This window comes from Nasonia vitripennis, chromosome 5 (assembly GCF_009193385.2).
Source record: "Nasonia vitripennis strain AsymCx chromosome 5, Nvit_psr_1.1, whole genome shotgun sequence".
In the NCBI taxonomy this organism is placed as follows: Eukaryota; Metazoa; Arthropoda; class Insecta; order Hymenoptera; family Pteromalidae; genus Nasonia; species Nasonia vitripennis.
In genome coordinates this window covers 12,616,362-12,640,216 of record NC_045761.1, presented here as the reverse complement: position 1 = coordinate 12,640,216, position 23,855 = coordinate 12,616,362, and the positions used below count along the sequence as shown (strand labels likewise).

Sequence of the window (23,855 nt, the reverse complement as noted above, 5' to 3'; positions counted from 1 at the left end):
AGAGAACGACGCCGATGGCGGCGACGCAGCACCGCGGCACCTCAGTTGCTCCACGGTTTCCGGACTCTGCGGACTGACTGACTCAGGTTAGTTGCCTAACCCTCCAGCGCAATACACGCACACATTACACACATACAGGACTATACTCACCATCCGTCCCATCAGCGTCACACTCTCGTTTACGACAGCCATCCATAAACTTATAAAATTTCATTTTTAACACAAAAAATCCGATTATCTCTGTGCGAGAAGAGTTGCACGTTTTTGTATATCGTTGGCGGGCCGAGTGTGCGCGCGTGTGAGGTACATAACACATGGTGCGACAAGTGCTCGAAAGAGATCCCGACGACGACGATGCGAGCCAAGTTCAGCGTCTCTGCCGTGCGCGCCTGCCTGTTGATGTAGTCGAACTTTATCATAAGCGCGCGTCACGTGCGCTTCCATTGATTTCGAATTACCCATAGAGGCGCCCAGTGCGTGCGTGTCTTGTTCACGCGAGAAGTGTGTGTATGTGTGTGTGCGTGTGTGTGTGCGGGTCCGTAGAATTTCAATTAGCAGCCGCAGTCCGCCGCGCGGCCAAGTTTCGCGCAGGGGCGAACGACAAATTTCTTGCCAACTTTTCCAGCGCGAAAATGTGATTTATCGCTTCTTCTCGGCCCGCGAGCAAACTTTTTTTTTCTCCCCGTTTCCAAGACGAACTATACACGCGCGCAACTCGAGGGTCTGCTCCGGAGCGAGCTTTATTGTGAAAGGGGATTCCTATGCGCTATGTACTCTGTGTCGAAAACACCGGAATCTCATTAGATGCAGAGAGACGAGCCAGTCGGTGAAATTGAAAAAGCACTTTATCTCCGCTTCGTTATAATACGAGAAAAGGAATATACAAGCCCCATTGAAATTCACGAGGCCGAATCAGCGCGGGAATAATACTATAATTGATACAAACATCGGCCTCGATAAAGAGAGGAAGAGAGAGAGAGAGGACATCGGTGCAAGCGCGGGAGCGGAAAATCGCGCCGTTTATACCTCTCTCTCTCTCTCTCTCTCTCTCTCTCTCTCTCTCTCTCTCTCTCTCTCTCTCTCTCTCTTTCGGCATTATTGCTCGGAATAAAGAGAACGAGCCTTTTCTTATGGCACCAGAGCATATCGAGCATGAAACGCCGCACTCGCTCGAAATTTATACGGGATTAAATCAGCATCTAATTTGCTACGCTTGCCGCCGCTGAGTGGCTTTTAACAAGTGCCCTTCTTTAAGGACCTGTGGCCGCCTCTGTTGTTTTATCGGGATTTTCCGCGCAATTTCCCGCGTCATAGTATAGTAGAGTGGCATCTGGTTTGTGACTTGTGCGGAGAATTTATTAGCGCCGTTGACATTGTGATTCGGGTGAATGTAATTTCGAAAGCGTCGCAAGCTCTCGTCCCTCGAAACAACGGTACAGGGTAGAAAGGATGAAAAGTCTCGTTATTTCCCGGCGGTGGACATTTTGAACAACTACTCGCTCGTAATCCCTTTCTGCAAAACGTTGAAAGCTCTCTTGAGAGACAAAGCCAGGGTTTTATCAAAACTAAAACAGCCAACGTAATTTTTTGCGAATTACACGAGGTAGAGACGCAATTTTTGACCGCATCCGCTCGCAGTTGCGCCCGAAATATTTAGCGAGCTTCGCGGTATATAGCGTAGAAGGGTCTGGCGCGCGCTGTCTGAATCGCCGCGTCGTTTCATTCACAAGTGCAGCAGTAGAAAGCTCGTCGCCTCTCCCCCACACGGTTCTCGCGGCCCCGACGCGATTCGGCGAGCTTGCATAGCTATACACAGCCGCGTCCGACCACTACCGCTGCTGCTGCTGTATACTTATTATAAGGCTGATAACGACGACGACGACTGTATATAGCTCCGTGTGCGGTCGCGACTGCGGAGAGAGATAGAGGCAGAGCTGCTCCATTGTGCGGACGGAGCTTTTCCAGCTGGCTTTTGGATGGCACTGCGCGGGCGAGTTGAGTGTCTCTGGCGGTGGACTTTTGGAATATATAGTATCATATAATGATGATTATTAGTGAAATTCGCGTTTCACCTCGATTTTTGGTAAATACCGAATTATTATATTAGCTTCGATTTAACGAGCCCAGTAGCATCTCGCTTTCGATTGCCATCGGTGTGGACCGAGTGCGAGCGCAAGCTCACGCCGCTCCATTCTGCAAGCACATACGTTTCAGCTTGATTGCCTTTGCTCGATAAAGACGGAAATTCGCCGAGATAGAGTAAACGGTTTGCACCATTTGATTATTACGTTTTGCGCGAAAAAACTCTGATGCAGCAGCGATCACACAGGGCGTATAATAAAAGCGAATGGATTCCCCGAAAATAGTTGAGCGGGGGGCAATAATAGAAAAAGCCGTATATCCTGCAAAGACTAAAAGTCAACGGTAAACAGCCTCCCTTCCGACGTTCGATACCGTCGCAAACATCCGAAATCGAAAATAAAACTCTTCTCCGCCTACGCTGCATACATATATATATATAGCGGAAAAGAAGCGCAGGCGCGACCTTTTGGCCCTGCGTGCGCGTGTTTATTACAGGGCGACGGGCATACACATCCGTTTCGCGCATTGCCGAGCGTAAATACACAGGACTGTACTATATACGCGGCGATAAACGAGCGGAGGAAACTTCGTGCGGGATTAGAGGTGTAAGCGCCTTTTTCAGGAACCGTTTTGTTCTCCTCTTTAGTTAAACGAAAAAAAAGCCAAGTAACATCCGAAAAGCTCGGTACCCCCACTTAAATATCTCGCCGAAAAAAAAGAAAGTCCCCGGCGATTCATCTCTCCCGCGCGCGGCGCGGCTCTTCCCACGTCGTTCCTACGACATTCCCGGGGAAGAGGGAAATCTCCCTCGGATATGAGTACAGACTGCGTAGCGGCCGAAAATCGATCCGACATCAGCGTGGCGACGAGCTTTTTTACACAGCTCCACACACACACACACAGACACACGCAGCGAAAACGCCGGCGTTTTATCGGGTCACTTGTTGCGTGACGGAGCTCTTTCCCTCACGATTTTTCCCGTGTGCGTGCGTCGTTCTGGCGACTTCTTTTCCCTTCCCCCGCGCGCGACGTGTTGCTCCGGGAGCGAAGGATTTCGGGACGGGAAATTGAATGCTTCGGCAGAGAGAGAGAGAGAGAGAGATAAACAATCGCGGCTCGGAACGATGATGGGCAGATACCGGATTCCGAGTCGAAGGAAGAATCGTGTCTCTCCTGACAAATAGCGCTTGATTAAATTCTCCGGATGGGGATGTTGTGTAGGTGCGACGTTGTTTATACGCGCGTTGCACGCTGCTCGCTTTATTGCGAGACTTCGGCCCTTGATATGCGAAGCCTGCGCGAAAATTGGCCGTTTTTTGGCTTTATGGCAAAGGCGTTCCGTTATTGAAAAAGTTAGCGAGAGCAACTGGTCCGACACTTCCTGTACAAACTTTTAACGTTCTACGAAAATCTGCTCGATTTGCAGTTTCGATGCGAATCGAATCAAATGTAAAAAATATTTTCGCTCGTTAAAAAAAGTCTGCGTGTGCGAATCGGTCGATTGACGGCGGTGGGAGAGAGGTTAGCGAATTGAAAAAAATAAAAATATCGAACGCGCCAGGGCGAAGCTTTTTGAGTGCGGTGTATACGTACAACGAACCGCGACGTCCGCAGCAAATCGCCTCGATAATTGGAAAGCTCCCGCAGTCGATCAAACCCACGACGTGCGTAATCTGTGTCGTATTTCAGTTCGACCTACGGCCGCTGGGCCACAGGGACAAGCCGGAAGGTAAATCTGATGAGATTCTCCCGGGATCGACCCTACTGGCCATATAGAGAGTTCTATAGAGACCGCAGAAAGCTTCTACATCATTACGGCGCGCGCGTGCGATGGTTTCCCGATTTTTTATTTTTTAAAGCTTAATTTGCGTAAACAATGCGTTCGCATGAAAATCACAAAAGCAGCGCAACCGCGCGCGTACACACGCACACATCAGTGTATACCTCTCCGGAGAAAAGCTCACCCTCGCGGAAAAATCGCCGACAGAGTAGTCTCTCCCAGGAGAGTTACACTCGTTGCGCATATAACTGCAAGACGAAAGTAGGACGAGGCACGGCTCGATAATATGCCCCGCGTGGCCCACCGCTGCAGCCGCGTAAAATATCGTCGGCAAAAGCTCTCTCTCTCTCTCTCTCTCTCTCACTCTCTATCTCTCTGTCCTCTCAGCCGCGAAATCCCCGAAATCCACGCCGGACCGCGAGCTTATTTACGCGTCGGACAACTGCTGCCGACGCGAAACTTAATGTGTCGCGCACTTGTTGCCAGCGCTCTGTGTGTTTTGACCGGAAATATGTGTGCGCGGGCTATATGTATACCGGGCAGCGCTGTAGGTACATGCGCGTATAGTTTACGCCTGTGTGGGCTACGTGCCGCGAGTCGCGTTCGTATTCCGAGAAGCATCGAGTGGGTGCTCGAGAGACATTTTTTTTATACGCGTCTACATCGTTACATCGTTTTCTCGAAATAAAAATGTGCGATGTAATTTTCCTGGTACAAAATGTACGTTAATCCTTTGTGCGAATATAGAGTATATTCGAACGAAATTAAAGTAGGCGGGAATTGCATATACAAGGGCAAGCAGGAGAAACTTGCATTTCAATGAGTAATCAGTAAATATGCTTATACACGTGCGCTTTGTTGAAATCCTACGCGTCTGATGATAAACGCTCTCTCCCGCACCGCTTGTACTTTCCGACTCTCAAGTCGAGCCTCTGGCTAACGAAGATAGGTGGCGCATGGGAGCTTTCCGATAACCCTCATCAAAATTCTGCTGTACTTTTGGGGCCCACTGCTTGGGACGATCGTGCTATAACTGCCTCAGTGTAATTAACAACCTAAATGACTGAGGAGAGATCAATGAATGACTAGAGTTTAGTCTCATCGCAGATGATAATTCAGATCACAGACTCGACGTCGAAAAAGGATCTTCTCTGTCTCGACGACGCAATGACGAGGGTCGATCCACAAAGATAGAGGGAAAAAAAAAGAATCAGCCTCGGGCCTCGTACAGAGAGCGTTATGGCGGACACGAGGAAACCGGACGACCGACAATTTTAACATGCGAGCCTCGTTTCTGCAGCAGCAGCGATATAAACCGCCGAGACGAAGTGATTAATGTACGCCGTGTGTGCTTTTAAGAAGTTTGAATTAATTTTCGGATTCCATCCGCCGACGGCGTCGTTTTTCACCCGCGCGAGTCTCGCCTCTCTCTCTCTCTCTCTCTCTCTCTCTCTCCCTCTCTCTGACAAGACGAGAACTATATCCTCGCTATCCGTCGGAATCAAACAATCGCGCGATCTTTAAAATCCGTGAAAGTTAAATCACCCGGCGGAAGCTTCGCCAAGATGATGAAAGAAACCGTCCGATCGCGCCGATCAGCGACTCGAAACTTTTCCCCGAACTTCCAATCGATCCCCGCCAGCGCTGCAGACGGACTTTGACTAATGAATTTACCCTCGCAATGCCGCCGCCGCCGGCGGAACGAGATTCTTCCCCCGTTCTGATTCATCGAAATCCGCAATGAGCTTTGCGCAGCTTTCACTTCCACGCGAAACTTTGCTCATACCCATGCGAGATCAGCGGACGTGAAAAACGGACGGCAGATTTCCTATCCCGGGGATAATTTTTCGACCGGAATTAAGTTCTCTTCTTTTTCCATACTTTGGAAATAATCGACGCTGACGTTCGCGAAATTAACGGAACATCGGATTAATTAAAATTATTGCGTGTTCGGACATTCGACACATTCGACAAGCGCATAATCGAGCGCGTTACAAAACCGAAAGCTCTTTCCTTCGGTATTACAAGCTTCCACGCGGATTAACTGTTCATTAGGCGCTTATACGCAGCAAAACTTTCACCGCACCGCCGCATATCTAATTATAAGTAGAGTCATCGCAGGCAACGATCGCTGCCGCCGAGTCTTTGAAATAAATTAATCAAGCCTCTCGACAATTAGCGCAGCGAAAACCGCGGGCGCCGGCCAAAGGAATAGCGAACAAAGTTTCGCGGCGGGATTATTACTTGTTGGTAAAGGACTCGAAAGAGCTTGCGCGAGCCTGCTCTTGTCCCCATTCATCCCGTATCACGATTGAAATCGTGACCCGAATTTCCTCTCTCTCCCTCTCTTTCTCTCCTCATCATTGGGTCTCCGATTTGTACCCCTGTGTCTCTCTCGTCTCGCCATGGGCATCGGTATTTTTCCTCGCGCGTGTATTACGATAACAGTCGCCGCTGCTCGTATTACAGTGTCTTACGGATCAGAGCTTTCGATCGTCGCCGTGTTCAGCCTCCCCTGGACCATTCGAGAGAGAAAAATCCGCTGCCGACTATTTTTAACTCGAGCTTGCGATTAGAAGGCGCGAGGAAAACAGATGCGTTTGCGTCATTCGCGCATTGTTGCCCCGCGCGCGCGATGTGGCTTATTTTTATTGAGCTTTAATTACACGCTCAACGCTCGCGGCACTCGAGTGGCTTGTCTTCGCTCGCCGCGCACTCGTGAGACTTATTAATCACCTTTTTATCGCGCGCTTTAACGAGGCGTTTCGAAGAAATCGATCTCGTTATATACCATATCGCGATATATAGCTCGTTAAAAATAAACTTGCCATCGAAATCGCAATCGTTATACCGTATATTCGAAAAACAAACCACCCCCTGAACTATACACGCTACAAAGAAGCAGCTTTCCATCACGGCCATCCCACATCGAGACTTGCGTCATAGGTCCCCCCGCGATAATTGACGCTCGGTAAATAATCCCAACCGCTGACCCTCGCCCGTGAAGACACGCATTCGAAACCATATTAGGCGCTTTGGAAGCTTTCACCGCGTATACATGCACACATAGGCACGCGTGCTTGTTATGCATCGTGCGCTGTACCTATATGCGTATGCGCTCCTCTCGTTCCCAGCACGTGATCCGAGGTGAGCTTTGGAGCTTTTTAACGCGATCGTACATTATGTGCTTCGAGCGAAATCGATTATCCGGAGCGTTTTTGTATTTGCGTCCCGCGTTAAAAAGGACGAGCTTTGAGAGTCGCTTGCACGCGCGAAAAAGAGCGACACGTGTGCGCGACGAGAGAAACGCGATCTCGCTGTGCTGCAGCGCTAGTGTCTCTTTGCAGAACAACGAAACAAATAACCCACTCGATTTGCCTCTGAAATCCGCATGAAGATGTATGTAGGAGGATAGACAGAGGGGGGAAATCAACCTGTGACACTAAACTCTCTTTCTCTGCGCCTGATGTGGAGCAGCTGCAGTTGCGTAAGCAGACGTCAGAGCCGGCGAAAGATGGGCGCGGGAGTGACATACTTTCACCGTCGCTTAATGCTCAATTTCCATTGAGCGAAATCGAACGGATTATATTCCAACGGCTCGCTTCGGCGTGTATTAATTACATGTATGTACAGCGACGGGAACGTATTAAAATTTCTCGAGAACCTATACGCATACAATTTTCAATAAGGAATAGGGGGTTTCCATAAGCGTAACAGCAGTTCGAAAGCCAACGCGGTCGAGCGAAAGTCCGCGGCCCAGCTGTGCTTTTCTCGAGGGCTGTGTGTGTACTTACAAAGCGCGGGCTGAGTAAACGTTGCGACGGGTCAGAAGTTTAGCCGAGAGTACGGAAACTTCGAGGCGGCTGCTCCCTGCCGCCGATGCCTTTTCGATTACGCTCTCGGGACGTCTCACCGCTGAGGGAAGAAATTAAAGACGGATTTCGGTGTAGGTAAATTAATACTTCGCAAAGTCGAGCTTTCGATGGGCGGCTATCTTGATATAATACCGTCCACCGTGATTCGCGCAGAACTCAATTAAAATTTTCAGAATATTGAGAGACGCGATATTATAGAAGGTTTGATTAATTTTTGTTGATTGTAAAACTTCTGCACGCCCCGAAGTTTGCACTCCCGAATCTCGATCGCGAAACTCGTTTTCTCCCATAAGTAAAGCATAATTAAAACTTTTGTAAGAATATCGAATTTCAGCATCAAAAGCCAGCAACGCCCCGCGTGCAAGCACACACGCGCACACCTGTTGACAGTCTCCGCAATCGTCGCCAGGCGTCATCTGTGCTTTCGCATAATCAAGCGAAACAACGACGACTAGGCGAACTTGGCGAGTTCCAAGGTCGCTCATGTACACACATACGCACACACACAGACCTCTTATATCGCGGACAAACTTATCGGGCCGAGACAGCCTCGCGGCGAGGGAGAGCTCGATCGATTATCACCGCCTGCACCGCGCGCCGGTTGATTTATCTGAGAAGCGCACGCGTCTCTCGTTGCGAGCGAGAGGCAAAAGACGCGCACCGCGAGAAGCATTGTTCCTAAGAGCCGAGGCTTCGACATTCAATTAGTCGAGCTGCTGTGTGTGTGTGTTGCAGGAAAGCGGGTCGCAAAATTTAATGCTTCCATGACGCGCGCGAAACAGCCTGTCTGTTTTGTATAGATAATGTGCTTGGAGTGGTACGGGTTTCGGCAACGTCGGACGCTCTGCGATGCTATTATTCGATACTTCGTCGGGCTTTATGAAATCGAATGAGTTTCGAGCAAATAGCAATTTTAACTTTGACTGTAACGCTGTATTCTAGTTTGTCAATATATTGCGTCGAATCGATGCATGATGTAGCAGTATCCACTGCGTTACAGCCAATATTACAAATATAGACGCTCGATTTTTCAAGCAACTTCCGGGTATAGTTCATCGAGAGAAAGAGAGAAGACAATGAATTACCGAAAGTCCCTGATGGAATTGCAGGCGACAATTTCGATAAATTGGCCCTTGCCTCATATCGAGAGAGAGAGAGAGAGAGAGAGAGAGAGAGAGAGAGAGATACTTTCGATCGTGGTTATAACGGAAACAATAAGGCAGCAGTAATGAAACTATAATAACATCGGCAATTCGAGCTAACGAAATCAATCATCCGAAAATCCTATTCGACCGAGCGTCTTTTATTTCCCCAGCGATGACGTCTACGACGCTCGACGGTAGGAGGTAAAAAAGCTCCTTTCGACACTTAAAATAGTTACTGTTATCATTTGCATTTCTGCACGGAGCTTTTTATTTAACTTTTTCCGACTTTTTCACGCGCAGGAAAGTTCGTCCAGCTGCTCTCAATTCACAATTATTAGGATCTATAAAGAACTCGTTGCGAGTGTAGCTACGTGCGAGCTTTTCTCGACGATGCGTGACGTCAGAGATTCCGGAAGATTGAAAGTCGAGTTTTTCATGACCACCGCAATTCTCACTCGCTTTCGTTAAAAGTTGCGAGTGTAATTGTCGCTTCCGATGTAAAGCGCGCATCGATAGACCGAATAAGCTCCGCTCGTCCATTGCGAAATTATCGCAACCACTTCATTCGAGCCAAATCGCGCAACTCCGAATCCCAGAACCTCGTCATTCAGCGCCTCTACGCGCAGATGTAATCATAAGTGCGGCCCTCTCCGCACGGCTGCTCCGTTCGCCCTCGAATAGCGCGCCGTTCGTTCCTGTAATTATCGCGACGACGAGCCGAGAGATGTACAAGCTCCTTTTTATTTTTAAGACGAGTAGGGTGGGTGTATACAAGAGGGGGATGGATTGAAAGTGACATTGATGACGGTATGGTTGTGCTGCTCTGATGGAGGTTCGATGAGGAAGGATGCTGAGGGGTCGCTTTATTGTTTATTCGTACAGGTGGTATTCGAGACGGTTAATTGACGTTGAGAGAAGGCTTAGATTATGCGCATGTTTCAGATCCGTAGCCTAGAATCCGCGACAGAATCGTACTCAAATCGAGTAAAACGATCGAGCGTACGACAGAGAGTCACTCAAAAACGCAACAGCCCCGACTAACTCCTCTTTCTCTCAACCCACGTGTGAATTCCCATCGCCGCGTCAAAGCTGTCAGCGCGTTACATACAGCGAGAAATAAAATAAAAACGAATAGGCGTGTATCTGGCTGCGCGCGCGCGAATTCGCACCCTTCCGAAGAAGAAATACAGCGAAATGAAACAGAACGTGGCAGCCGCATTATAACCGGGACACACACACACGCGCACACACACTTACAATCGCATTATCGTCTCGTTCCGCTCCGAACCGAGCACATCCGTTGTCACACGCACGTAAAACGCGCCCGGAGCGCTCGAAATTCATTGTGCCGTAGGCGCACGTATACGCGCGTTACGTGCGTGCGACGCACAGCTGTCTCTCTCTCTCTCTCTCTCTCTCTCTATGATGTCTCTCCTGTTTTTTTCATTGACGCGCGACACCCTTGCGCTACATACCTATATATGTATAATACACATAGGAGCTATACGAGACGGGCCAGTATTTTTTCTCTCCTGTTCGCTCGCGCTTCTATGTTGTTTCTCGGAAGGGGGAGAGCTTTTTTCGCGCAGGTGCGTTTTTCGAATTGGAATATCCGATTGTGTGGAAGCTTGCGTAGGTGAATGATTTAGTTGCGAGAGCCGCCTGTGCATTTCCAGCGAAACTCTGTTTATCATGCACTACGCGCGCGCGAGTGTGATTACACGTTTACGGAGCATAAAATCGAGTGCATGTACTACTGGAATACGGTGTATTCATATCGTGGAATAATGTTTCACGCGAATTCGAAGCGCGCGCGCGCGAGAGAGAGAGAGAAATGCTTCGTCATCGACTCGGCGGAATTGGAATTTTTATGCTTAAAAAATCGTCTATGTAAATTATGACCTACTCTCTCGCGCGGGCCAGCGTCGTCGTTAAATAATTCATATGGTATAATCAATATATTCTGATCGAGTCTTCGACACGCCCATAAGCTTCCCCGCCTTTAAAGCCACGATGATTTATTATTCCAGTTAATATATATACGTGATATTCGGGCCAGAATAAGAGCGTCTACTGTAGAGCGAGAATAACACCCCAATCAAGATCGAATCTAACTTTTATCCGACAATTATACCGTTCGGACTGCGGGGAGGACGCGCATTATCGAGAAACGTTTCGCGAGCACACGAGGGAATTATTGATAGACCCGTTTCGCCGTTTGTCCATTATCTTTGCTAATAGCGATAAAACTCTCGGTCCACCAGCTGTTTTCCATATACGCGCGGTATGGCTTTTCAACGCAGCTCTTCTTTTCTCATTTTTTGAAAAAACTTGTTTTTTTCCTCGTCGGTTTCGTACAGAATCGAAGCTTGCGCGTGATTTTAAACGAAAATACGTGCCCGGACGAGTCACAAAGGAATCGTCGGCGCATACAGGATTATACGCGCAAGCAAATTAATGGCTGTTTTTTGTGCTGCGCTGCGCTCGTTATGCCGATAAAGCCGGTATTTCGATCGCTCTTTTCAGCGCTCGTCAAAAATATTCGATTGTAAAAAAGAGCTTGCGCGTCAATGTTTACGGTTTACTGCAGTTTATCAAAATAATATTAATTTTAAACCTGCACCTCGCGAGCTTTAAGAGCACACTCGACCACAATAACCTTCGTCGCCAAGACACGAGTAAAAGCTCCGTCGATTAAAACTGCGCTCTATGATAAAACAATTACACTCGCGGTAAAAGTGCAGCGCGGAGCATCCTGAGCGCCGCGTCCTTGACGCTATATGCCGCAGCTCTTCGATCTGCTCTCCGACCGAGTGGAGAATCGAGTTATGGCATACTCAGGCCAAACCATCAAAGCTTGCGTATATGCATACTGCACACACACACGCACACACTTCTTCCGCCCTGGCGCACTAACGAACTACGTCATTTCCCGCTTCTTCCTATTCCCGAGCTTGTGTATACGCGAAGCTTTTCAACGAGACGAGGAAAATTTCCATCTCTCTCGCGGGCGCTTCGCATTGCTGCGGCGAAAGATGTAAAACGAGTGGAATATCTCGGTCTTTCCTCCAGCATCAGCTGCTGCACGAGAATACTTAAACATTATTCCTCGTTGTGGGAGTTGCAGAGGAAGACTCGCAAGAGCTGGCTGTGTATACCGAGCGTTTGCGGAACTGCTCATTTTAATGACGTCGTGCCCGAGTTATAAATAGTTTCGTAGTAAGAAATGAAAAATATATCCGCGCCATAATCCTCTCAATCGAATTGAACGCAAATGCCAAACGGCTTAGTCTTCCTTATCTATAACATCCGCGCGGCGCGAATTTGAAAACAAAGCTGCAAAAAGCTCCCGCGGCTAGCTTGATGCGCCGCTTCATTAATCCCGCGGTTCCCATCGTCTCAGCAGTAGCAGCAAGCGGCGCTTAATCAGAGCGGCCCAAGAGCTGCATAGAGATAGTGCAAACAAAACGAGCCGCACACAAAGGGGCGAGGAAAGCCTGGGGAGTTAATTGCTAGCCTTTTGCCGGTTAACCGCACTTTTCTCTCGCGGAAAATGCCGCATCGACCGGTTTCCTTCGACGCGGCCAACTTGTCATGCCTGCTGGTATACGTATATATATAGGCGGTATCGCTTTTTTATACGCATTTGCACGCGGAGAGAGAACGATCTCGAGTGACTCGTTGTTTGCTCGACTGAGAGTGGCTGCCGACGAGCTTTCGCAGGGGAATTACGCTTTTGCGTTTGACGAAGGAGCTGTTTGAAGTCTCGACGTTATCGTCTTCTTCGAGAGCTTATTACGTGCGCGCGTGTGTGTGTGTGCTAAACGAGTTGCACGTATCGGATACACACGCGCACACACACGAGCGTTTAATCCGGTCAAAATACTCGGGATTCCGTCGGCGTCTTCAAAGAAAAGCCGAACAGCAGTACAGTATAGCAGGCTTTCGATCAATAAAGCAAAACCCCAACCCGACGCACACCCTACTTTCTCTCGCTCTTTCTTCATACTCGTCGTGCAGTAGAGTAACAAGAATCCCGTTTCTGTTTTTCATTGCCGCGCGCGATGTCCCCGGCACAACAGCGTCAAACAAACGGACCGTGTGTGACGTATCGGTGTCGGATCCGCCAGATACCAATCGATCTTTCCCTATAAAGACTCTATACCTGCATTGTAAAAACACAAAGCCGCAGTGGGAATGTAGACTCTACTTTTATTTCTCTCCGCTAGCTCTTTTCTCTTTTGTTTCCGCTGCTTTTCAGCGGAAACCGAGTGTGAATGAGCAGCCAACAGAGGGATTACATTAAGCAAAAGAGATCAGCTTTGCATCGTTACACATTGGTTATTAGTCGTATACATATAACGCTTTTAATTCGCCGCGCGATATAATCGAACGACACGATTTTAACGCTCGTAGCGACACTGCGCAGCTTTATCTTTCAACAACAGTAAACCGTGGAAACGACTCGTCATAGCCGCGCAGGAGCAAATCGTTTTTCCGATTCTCATTCGCGAACCGATCATTTCGTCGCTACGCTCTCTCGCGCGCTGCAATCAAAGGAAAATTAGTCAGCGCGAGGCGAAGGATAACCTCCCCCCGCAAGAGAAAAGCGCAACCCCCGCGAAAAAGGAGGATCCAATTCCTGCGGCCGCAGCAGCTTTTTCCAGCCGAGCTACGGCTATACGTCGTTATCGATAATCCCGGTGACAATATAACTCGTCCGTCCTTCTTTTTCGGGCGAAGCTTGCCCTATAGAACTGGGCCACGCGCTGATGCCATATACGTCATCATCGGAACGAATTTTCGCGGTGGATTACGCGCAATCGGCCGTAATCAGGCCGTTGTGGTATGCATATATACGGCGCTTTTGCCGAAGGCGCCGATCAGCGGATTAACTTCTGACGCGTGCGCCTGATGGATATCCGCTGCTGTGTGTCCGGGAAATTCGGTCTGGAAAACCGCCGGGAGGTATATATAGAGGAGATTATGGAAAGCGAGACTTGATGATACAGCGATAAAGCGAGGAGGCTAAAAAACCGTCACTTATTTACCGCCAATTTGCAGCGCACAGGTGTGCGGGATATACGCGTGCGCATATCGAAATCAGAGTCCCATTGTTTTGCCGCGCGTGTAAGTTATCGGTTGTCGGCGGCGTCCGCCTTTCAATGGGCTCAATTTAGCGCATAGACGCGTGCGGAGGACGCTGCAGTCGAGTTTGCGCTACAAATCGCTTCTACAGTCCCATACGAGCTCATTTCAGCCTCCTCCTCGTCTCGGTACGAAAATTATCGCCGGAGCTTAATTACTTTCGTTATCCGCCGGCGCGGAATCGCTTTAATATCGCCAAACCGAAAGTTCCACAACTTGCCAGTTATAGCGCTGCAATAAAGCCGGGGGAGATATCTTTCGCACAAGGCCGATTGGATTTCATATTTATAGCGAGGCCTTCCCTTAATTTCCAACTTTGCGCCCAATTAAAAGTATAAACCCGTCGCACGGCTGAAAGCTCCGTGTGCAAATGCGTCAATCGCGCGTGAGCGCGCCTTCCAAGGGATTCGAAGTGGGTTAAAGCAGCGAGTGGAGCTCCTAATCCCGTTTAACGCGTCTACGTCGTCGTTGAAATTTCGCCTGCAGCAACAACACCCCCGCGACTCCGCAGCTGCTTGTATTAGCGCAAAGTCGCCAACACAGCGCGAACAACGCTGTTTCTCCGGCTGCGATGATGCATAGCTGTGTGCTGTGTATAATCATTACGTATGCGTTATTACCCACTGATCGGGAGAAATACGAATTTGGTCGAATCGATTCTGGCTTGTGTGTGTGTATATATATATATATATATATATATATATATATATATATAGCTCTACACCGCCTTCGAATTTGCGGCGTACGTCCGTATATGGAGACCACGAAGCAGAGACGACGAAATTGCCTCCGTCCGCTCGTAAAGACGGCGTATTTTATTAAAAAGTATATATCAGCGCTCACTCTCCCTCTGATGTACACTGTACACATCAGTGGGCTAAATGGAGCGAGGGCTTTATCAACTGCCGTAAAATTCTTTCGGACTTGCGGTCCGCCGAAGCTTTGTCGCGCTCGTACGGGGAGTATAAGTGTCGTAAAAGCGGCGCGCGCGTGTGTTCCGAAGTACAAAGCAACGTTTGCGCGCTGGAATCGACGTCGGCTGACCCGACGCAGGGTCTACCACTGAACTCCAGGCGCGCAATATCTCGGCAGATAATTCAGCGGCGAGCTCCCCTGTGTGTAGCTCAGAGGATCCGCTTTGACTGTTACGCCCTGTATACGTGTACGGGTGCAGCTACTGTGTGCAACTAACGCACTGTGCTGTTGTACAGAGCCTATAATATAATACCGTCGCGTTATCGACTCGCAGTTGAACTCGAGTTTCTCAGGCCTCGTTAGTGCACGCGCCGGAGACGCAAATATTTGCGCCTGCATCCTATATATATATATGCCTGGCAGACTGAAGAGACGGCGGATGGAGTGTTTGCCGACACACCGAGAGAGAGGGAAAGGCAAATTCGAGGATGTATCTACTTACGCGAGATCTTGTTAGAATTTGTATAAACTAAGAAAATAAGTGCGCGACGAATGGCTATTATACTCGCAGTTTATCAATCTATTTGATAGACACGGGCGTTGTATTGTACAGCAGAACTTGTTACGACGTGCTCCGTGTTGTAACGGCTTAATCGAGTTAGACTCGGTTGATCCTTCGACCGAGGCTATAGGACAGGCGGATGGCATTGGAACAGCGATACCTGCAATTTATCGGAAAAGGCGTAGCAGCATTGCTCGTGTAGACGCGATATTGTGCATAATGAAGAAACTCGCTTGGAAATGACAACAGACTTGAAAACTCTCGAAAGCCCCGCGCAAACATCATTATAATACAGGGGGCCTGTATACGGAAATGAAGCGCTTCGTTAGCTCGACCGCTTTTCAAATTAGCATAGCCCGATAAAACGTGCGCGCGCGCGCGTGTGCGGCTACCTTTTATACCGGCGCCGCTGCTGCATTTAAACGTCCCCCGCACACAGCCGCCAGCGCGCGTACAATATTCTTTATCCTTTATTAGTCTACCGCGCACTCTTTTTCCACGCACATTTTGCAATGAGTAATTCACGATAGAGCGGATTAGCTCTATAATTTTAAATGTCGGTTCAATAATTAAAAGCTCTGGGAAATCTAATTACCACGCAGTTCTCCGTGTATTCCGTGCTTACGCAGAAGCGTTTTATCGCAGCGATTCCGAGTCATGATAAACAATGGGGTCTTGAGCTGATTAAAATGTCCAAACTTCATTTCCGGACAAAGGCGAGTTCCAAACTCTCGTCCCCGCGGTTTAATTATAAACCTCGTCGTGTCGCGGGCGCGTGTAGTTATATAGAGCTGCGTCTTCCGCCGGACCTCGTTCGTGAATCAGTCGCGGAAGTCCGAGTCAAGTTTTTGCCGCCGCACAGTAATTGGCGCGCGTTAGACGTCGACTCGCACTACTACACGAATCACAATGAGAGATCAGTTTTACTTAACGCCATCAGCGGAGGGTTTATCATCGTCGTGATTACATCGCTTTGCGTAGCTATATCGCCGACGCTAATGGTGTCGGGCTAACGAGGCATTCGCGTGGAAAGATTCGCTGGCTTATCTTCGCCGCCGAATAAGTAACGAATTATTGCGACTCGACTCATGACTATAATTATCGTCTAATTAGATTTTCATAGAGGACGCGAAAGCGCCGTGTTTTGTGCCTCGGTGAATGAATGAATGCGTAAATATTTCATGAGAATAGCTTCTCTCTCTCTCTCTCTCTCTCTCTCTACTTTACACTCGCATACTTTTCATCAATGTTCCGTCCGGCTTGTATTGTCGATAATGTGTACACCTCGGCGTGTACAAGCTGGGACGATGTAACGATCGCAAACTTTTGACGCGCCTCGCGCTCACATTATATGATGCTATAAATTTATCGCATAAACACAGCTACACACTACATGCTAAGGAGATGCGCTTTCAGTTTCAGAGATAAAAGAACAAGCCTATACCAACCGACTCGTTACATACCGTTCAACATATCGGCGTCGGACGACAGTTCGATCATCATTCGGACCGAAGAAGACTGAGACAATTGATGGTAAGAGGAGCTCCAATTCCCTCGCGCGATAACCATTTCACGCGTCGTTTGCGCCCCCCTGGCGTCAATACGTCCGTCCCGCGCGTTATAGTCTCGTGTACAGACGAATTAAAGAAATAAAGCAGCTAGTAAGCAACGAGCAGCCTGCACTCGATGTCAGGGGTTTCAATTAGCGTCGCTGCTCCAACAGCCGATCTCCGCTTAAACGAGCAGTCGGTCAACAATGTTAATATTCCTCCGACGAGTTTCGCGGTCTGAGCGATCAGCAAAGTTTGGAGGATCCGGCGCCGGCGGTCACTTTAGCTCCAATACCGTCCGCTCCTAAGTAGACAAGTTTCCGAAGCCGTATACGCTGGTATGGTCCCGCGACGAGCTGCGTGTAATGCACGTTATCGCCGAGCAACAGAACGCATTATAGAGTCATCCTTCTGCTGAGACGCGCGTGGAAAAATAATTACCGGAAATTCCCCCGAAGCTCGAGTTTTCGTCGCGAACTTTTTCACACGTGCGGAGCGTGTTTTCTAGCGTCCTCTGTTCCAAAAAGCGCACGCGACGCGGGTCGAGCACGAGCGTATAATCAGTCTCCCTGCTCGCATTGTTGATGCTTGGCAACTTACTCGCAGAGGATGCACATAGCGGAGACATGGGCGATCCTGCTGTTGGCGCACACGAGTACCCTGCTGCTGGTCGGCTCCCAGTACGTCGGCCCCTTTCCCGGCCAGAGGCTAACGCAGCAACAGCAGCACCAGGCGGCAGCGCAAGCACAGGAGCTCGGATACAGCGACAAGCGGGCCTCGACGATGGCCGAGCCAACCTGCGAGGAGCTGCGCGCCATGTGGCGCTACAGCAAGCGCCAGAGCAGAGCCGCCGAGAGCACCAACGAGCTGCCCGTTTACCGCGACCCCTTCTCCTACAACGTATGGGAGGCCTACCCCAGCCGCTCGCCCAGCACCGGTTATCGAGGTACGTTATCTACTTCAACGGAATGCGCGTATAGGTGAAAGCGTTTTCTTTTTAACGCGCGTCCGGCCAAGCATTGACCCTTTTCACTGTATCTATTTGCACACGCGCAATCCGCAGAAGAGTACACGGGTCCGGCGCGCAGTCGAGGTGCCGGTGGTGCGCCTATCTACGGCAAGCTGGTCCACAAGGCGCCGGCGGGTAGTCGTCTGCGCAACGGTATGCCCGACCGAGCGAGGGCCTTCGAGGAAGTGGCCCGACTCTACGGGACGGTGAATAGACAGCCGCCGTCCCAGCGGCGCCGGCTGACCAGCTTCCGAGTTGGCGGCGGACCCGTCAACCCCAACCTACCCCAGGCCGGAAGCTTCCAACACCTCAAGGAGATCATTCTCACCGAGCGCGCCAGAGAGCTACAGGTGATATACAGGCCTTGACTTTTATTAATTTACTTTTATTCGTTTAGTCGTTTTTCTTAGCCCGTGATCAAGTGCGCTGCAGCAGCACCATTAATCCTTTTCCGTGTTCATCATTGAGTGCTGATTAATTGCTCTCCGCTGTATCGAAGCATTTTTTTATTTTATTTATTTATTTATTTTTTTTTTCATCGGACTTTTAAAACGTCCCCCGCCTACGTAAGCTCTTTGTTTCTCGTTTGCTTTTATCATCGGAGCTTTTCCGAGTGCTTAAGTGATTGCAATGCACTTACGCATGCTCAAAGCGCGAGGAGCTTCTTTAAAATCAACAATCGATTCTCCGACGTGAAAGGAGCTTTCACTCGGTCGAAGTGCCTCCAAATTGTACGGGGCAATTATGCCGCATTAAAAATTCCATTTTTCCAACGTTTCATTGTTCGCTTCCAATATACGGCGCGCTATTCAACAAACATAAAAAAAGGCAGATCGCGACTTTTTCGCGCGGCTCGCTCTTCATTCGAATTATGCCGCATTTGCAATTCAATAGCATAGCTACAGTAAGGTAGCTATTCTACAGACGAGTATACAAGGTAGACATACGAGCTATTATATGGCAGGGGGAAGAGGCTCCTCTCGACGGCCGAGTAGCCGTCACTTCTGCCGCTTTTATTGGAAGCCCGGAAATGAAAAATGTGGCTTCGGCCGATGTGAGCACAAATGAAAAAGAGCCGGCGATTTGCAGCTGCTGCTTCTAATTTTTCAAGAGCGCTTTTCGCACACAGCCTTGAAAAGCCGGGCCGGGCTGAATTAAAGGCTTCCGTTTTTTGTCTTGATATTTTTTTTAACGAACTTTAAAAGCTCTGGTCTCGCGTATACCGTATCTATAGATCGGAAAGCCGAAATCGAATTTCGACGCCCAGCCGCGCAAACTTTAAAGCCGAAATCCCGTCGCCAGCTATTTTTCCTTCTCCCTTGTAACGAGTAAAAAAAGGACAGAAAATAACATTTTTTTATACGCACAAGCCTCGCTAAAAAAATCCGACTAAAGCCCTTTCCGTCCCTCGCGTGTGATGAAAAAAAAAAAAAAAAAAAAAAAAAAGCGCGCGCGCCTGTATGCGCACTTATCGCCGCGGCGCCGACTATGACGTCAATCGAGCTTAGGCCAGCCGGGGGTAGAACCGGGGATTTCGAAGGGAAAATGCATGCGTGTACGATAGCGGATGGGGGTAAAGGCTTGCAGGGAAATTCGGCAAAGTCTGAGCGAAATCTTGCCGTAGGAACAGCGCCGAGCGGAGGAGATGGCAGCGCGAGCTGCGGTACTGAAGGAGATGACGTCGGGTGAGCGCATGAGGCAAAGCAACGCGCACGAGTCGCGCAACGCCAACTTCCTCAGCTCGCTGCAGGGCAGCTACCAGTCGGACCCGAAGAACTACGACTTCGCGCAGGCCCAATACGTGCCCGATATCGGCCAGGCGTTCTCGGTAAGTTTCGCAGTCTCCGCTCCTTTGTCGTCGTTGCGTTGACGCATCAGTCGCGCGCTTATTCTTCATCGGGAAAGATTAAATTGTAGCAATAATCGAAATTTAACGCAAAATAACATCAATAATTATCCGCCAAGCGTCAACGCAACAGTTAGACTCAGCCGGGAAAAAAGAGAAAAGGGCGCGCAAAAAGTGCCCTAACGACGTCCATTCAATCAGCAGATTATCAAGCCGCCCCTTGTAGCCGCCTGTGTATACCTATAAAGCCATCGCGTATATATATATATATATATATATATATATATATATATATATATATATATATATATATATATATATATATATATATCCCACTAGCGATCTAAATTACCCGGAGCCATTATCCCGTAATATCCCGAGGCTGACCCGGCCGATTAATTTCTCCGTTCGTCTCGCTCTCTGGCTGTCGCAGAAATCGGATCATCACTACGCTCGGGAGTACATGCTGCGCCGCTAGAGAACCCCGGCTGCCGAGAGGAGCCGCCGAAGAGCTGAGAAGACACACAGCTATGTATACATGCAGAATACTTTGTTCGAGCTGGAGCGCCCGCATTATATACCTATATATATACGCCACGTCTTAGCCTGCACAACCTACTTTTCTCTCTCTCTAGCTCTCTACTACTCTATATACACTCCTTCTTCTGTATAGCGACTGAAACACTACAACGGCATATCTATCTGTCTACCCCCGCTTGCGCCTCTATAGATTTCCCCTGTGGGAAGATCGCGCGGAGAAAAGTTTTGATGCTGCATAGGAGGAGCTGCTGATATGGTATATTTTCTCCGCGCGAGCACTCGAGCAGCCGCATCGAAGCTTCGAGATAGATCATCCGCGGGGAGATCATTATTATCATATCCTACGTGTACTGAGACTATGGAGGAAAAGGCATTGTGAGAGTAGATCGCTTTTATCGCTTGATATTCCTGCGCCAAGTTCGGTTTCTTCACGATCGCGACGAGGTCCTGCTGGAGACAATAAGTTTTCATTTTGTTGCCTATGTATAATAATCCAACTGTATGACAATACCTTTTTCTCGGTGCGAATGAAAATTGAACGATTATACGGCGCGACTGTCGAGAATAGAACACGGGACACTTATCGTTGTGTACAGTCTCTCGCTGCTCTCGCTCGTATTTTTCGTTGATTTCTATAATTAAGTATAGCGTCGCATATCAGGTGTTATTGAACTAGACAATAATGCGTATATCAACGGCGCATAAGTCATTTCGTTTTTCGGTCTTTTGACGTTTTTTGAAAATTCAATGAGCGACACGCGCGAGTCTGCTGTAGGTCTCGACGTACGCGTACGTACCTTTATATAATATTATACATTACCCATCGCAATTCGCGATATAACCCATGACAATAATCGAGTGATTCACTGACTGGAAATTAATAATATGTACAAGTAACTCTGAATAAAGGTTATATGATTTCGAGGTGTACCTATACGTCGAAACCTACCGATGCGAGACTTGAGGAGAAATATTTGACTTCTTGAATGTGGCGGCGGACGATATTTCTCGTCGAATTATACATATATATATACACACACACACATATATATATAAATATAACGTTGACAATAAACTCTTAAATGATAAGAAAAACATCATGTGTGCATTTAAATTTTGATCGAATAATTGTCTATATTATTCTTTATTATTGCATGTAAAATAAGCACGTGCAAACTTGCTGATGGTTCTCGGACAAAAGAAATGAAAATTGTACGCGCGCGTCAGAACTCAGTTCTCTCTCTCTCTCTCTCTGTTACGTTACATATTATAATAATGCATATTTCGAAATAATGATCTTTTGTCGAGTGATATATATCGATGCATATTATATACAACTATTATGTAAGCATGTGTATCTTATTGTATACGAGAAGCTTGAGCGCGCGATATATAACCAACAATTCCTTTTAACGAGAAATAAAGTCATGAATTGAAATTTTCGACAATAATGAAAACGTATTACGGTTTTTCGATTGAATTTTTTCACCGAGAACGCAAATTCAAGCCGGAAAATGATGATGATGAGGCATGGAGATGAAGAGCGAAGAACATAAATGATATATGAAGATGAAGAAAAGTCCAAGAAGACGAACGACAAGTTCCTAGCGCCAAAATTTACTATAGCTAAGATGCGAATTTTTTACTTGTATGACAAATAAATAATTTCTATAATAGTGAATTGGGAATTTACATCAAACAATAATTAATAATCGAGCGCGCTGTGCTTTTCGTTCTTCTTCCAAAAGTGAACAAAAAATAAAAAAAAAATGAAAAATCAACTTGTAAATGCTGTGAGAACAATCGTAATGTAACTAATATGACTAATGTACTTATAAAAAATATATATATATACACATATGAATCCAGTTATATTTACGGTAGATATTTTTCGATACCCAATAGAACGATGGTTTCGATATAAGAATATTCTTGAGAAAATCTAGAACCAAAAATATGAGTATAACAAAAAAAAAAAATTACAAAAAAAGCGAGAGATACATCTCGAGGCAAGCCTGAGAGCGAGCGAAAACCGGATGAGAATCTCTTCGCTCTTTCCCAGACTTTCGTAGGCTATTATTATTATTATATACACACATACACGTAATATCACACGGACACGCTCACTTGTGCGGGAAAGCGTATAATACACACGTACACAGGCGGAAAAATCGCGCGATGGGACAGTGATAAATCATCAGACGTTACTCTTTTCGCGTTCGTTCCTTCGTTCTGCAAACGCCAAATACATTATACAAACTTTGCGCTAATTTGCATGAGAATTAAAAACTAACTACACTCTCTGCGCTACGAGAAGTTTTTGAATTTTCAAACTTTTTTTATGTTTCTCTGACAAAACAAACTACAGCCCGCGGATGAGTAATGTTCGAAAAAGCTTGTGCAGCTTATCAATTGTGAATTCATGAATAATAAATTACACATGCCTATGCGCCCAGCGTTATAAATTTGTAAATACCTCGAAGGAAAGTGATATATTGGAGGAAGAAAACAAAATGAAAGAAGTTGCTGGTGATTTATGATTGAACCGTCTGACGTCTTTCTTCGGTAACCAAGAATTTAAATGTGTCAGACAATAATCGCTTGACAAACGCGTTAAGGCTGCAGTTAAGCCTGATATATATACACACATATATAAATATAACTATATTATATATATAAAAAAGATATATATTACGCGCATAAGAATTGACGAGGAAGCCCTGCATGTGAATTGGGTGCTGTGTTAATTTTTGCGAAAAAGCGAGCGAATGAAGAAAAGAAAAAAAGTTTCTCAAAACGTGTGGAGAAACGATAAAAGTAACAAAAAAAACAACACGTATCTGTAAACACGTTATGCATCAGGAAGAAAAATACTTATGTGACTTCGAAAGCTCGAAATAACTTGGTACGTTATAAGGCGATAAGATATATATATATATATGATATATTTAAATGTAAAGCAGAGTATAAGGATTTCGCGTTTGCGCCAATCACGTCGACGCTTATAAAGACTTGATAAATATATATACATACTAATATATATATATATATATATATATATATATATATATATATATATATATATATATATATATATATAATATAAAAAACGCAATCTCTTAAATGCGTGCGATCAATCCTTTCAGAATTTTTCTTCCTAAATACCTAAATAAAAAAAATACAGCGCGATATAAGGGCATTATTTTAATTTAAGTCGACTTCGTCCTTGGTTGATATATATGTACTTCTATTTTCATTTTGTTTTTTTCAAAGTTCGTGTTTCCAATATGAAGGAAAAAGAAGAAGAAAAAAGTACTCTTATAAGTTGTGTGATATGTCCTACTTTTTGTTCAGACCGATATATATGAACGTATACATATAGATTTACAAAAAATAAAAATTG

The 23,855-nt window shown here is 47.0% G+C and overlaps 1 protein-coding gene across 3 annotated transcripts; it reads left to right on the top strand.

Annotated features, from left to right (window-relative positions):
* The first annotated feature begins 16 nt into the window (after positions 1–16).
* Positions 17–23,230, top strand: LOC100120533. Of its 3 annotated transcripts, none has more exons than XM_016987770.2 (6): positions 17–86; positions 16,924–17,040; positions 17,664–18,003; positions 18,121–18,416; positions 19,697–19,894; positions 20,346–23,230. In XM_016987770.2, the coding sequence occupies exons 2-6, from the start codon at positions 17,038–17,040 to the stop codon at positions 20,388–20,390; spliced, it is 882 nt and encodes a 293-aa protein (XP_016843259.1). In that variant the 5' UTR covers positions 17–86; positions 16,924–17,037; the 3' UTR covers positions 20,391–23,230. The 3 variants fall into 3 exon arrangements, with proteins under 3 accessions (XP_016843259.1, XP_001604169.2, XP_016843260.1); XM_001604119.5 differs by having other exon boundaries at positions 19,691–19,894; XM_016987771.2 differs by having other exon boundaries at positions 19,691–19,894; positions 20,252–20,366.
* Positions 23,231–23,855: the final 625 nt, after the last annotated feature.

Bases quoted from the DNA above. Each gene is read 5' to 3' on its own strand.
- LOC100120533 (XM_001604119.5), top strand. The intron at 18,004-18,120 runs GTACGTTATCTA...CGCAATCCGCAG, and splicing joins GCCCAGCACCGGTTATCGAG to AAGAGTACACGGGTCCGGCG. The intron at 18,417-19,690 runs GTGATATACAGG...ATCTTGCCGTAG, and splicing joins AGCGCGCCAGAGAGCTACAG to GAACAGCGCCGAGCGGAGGA.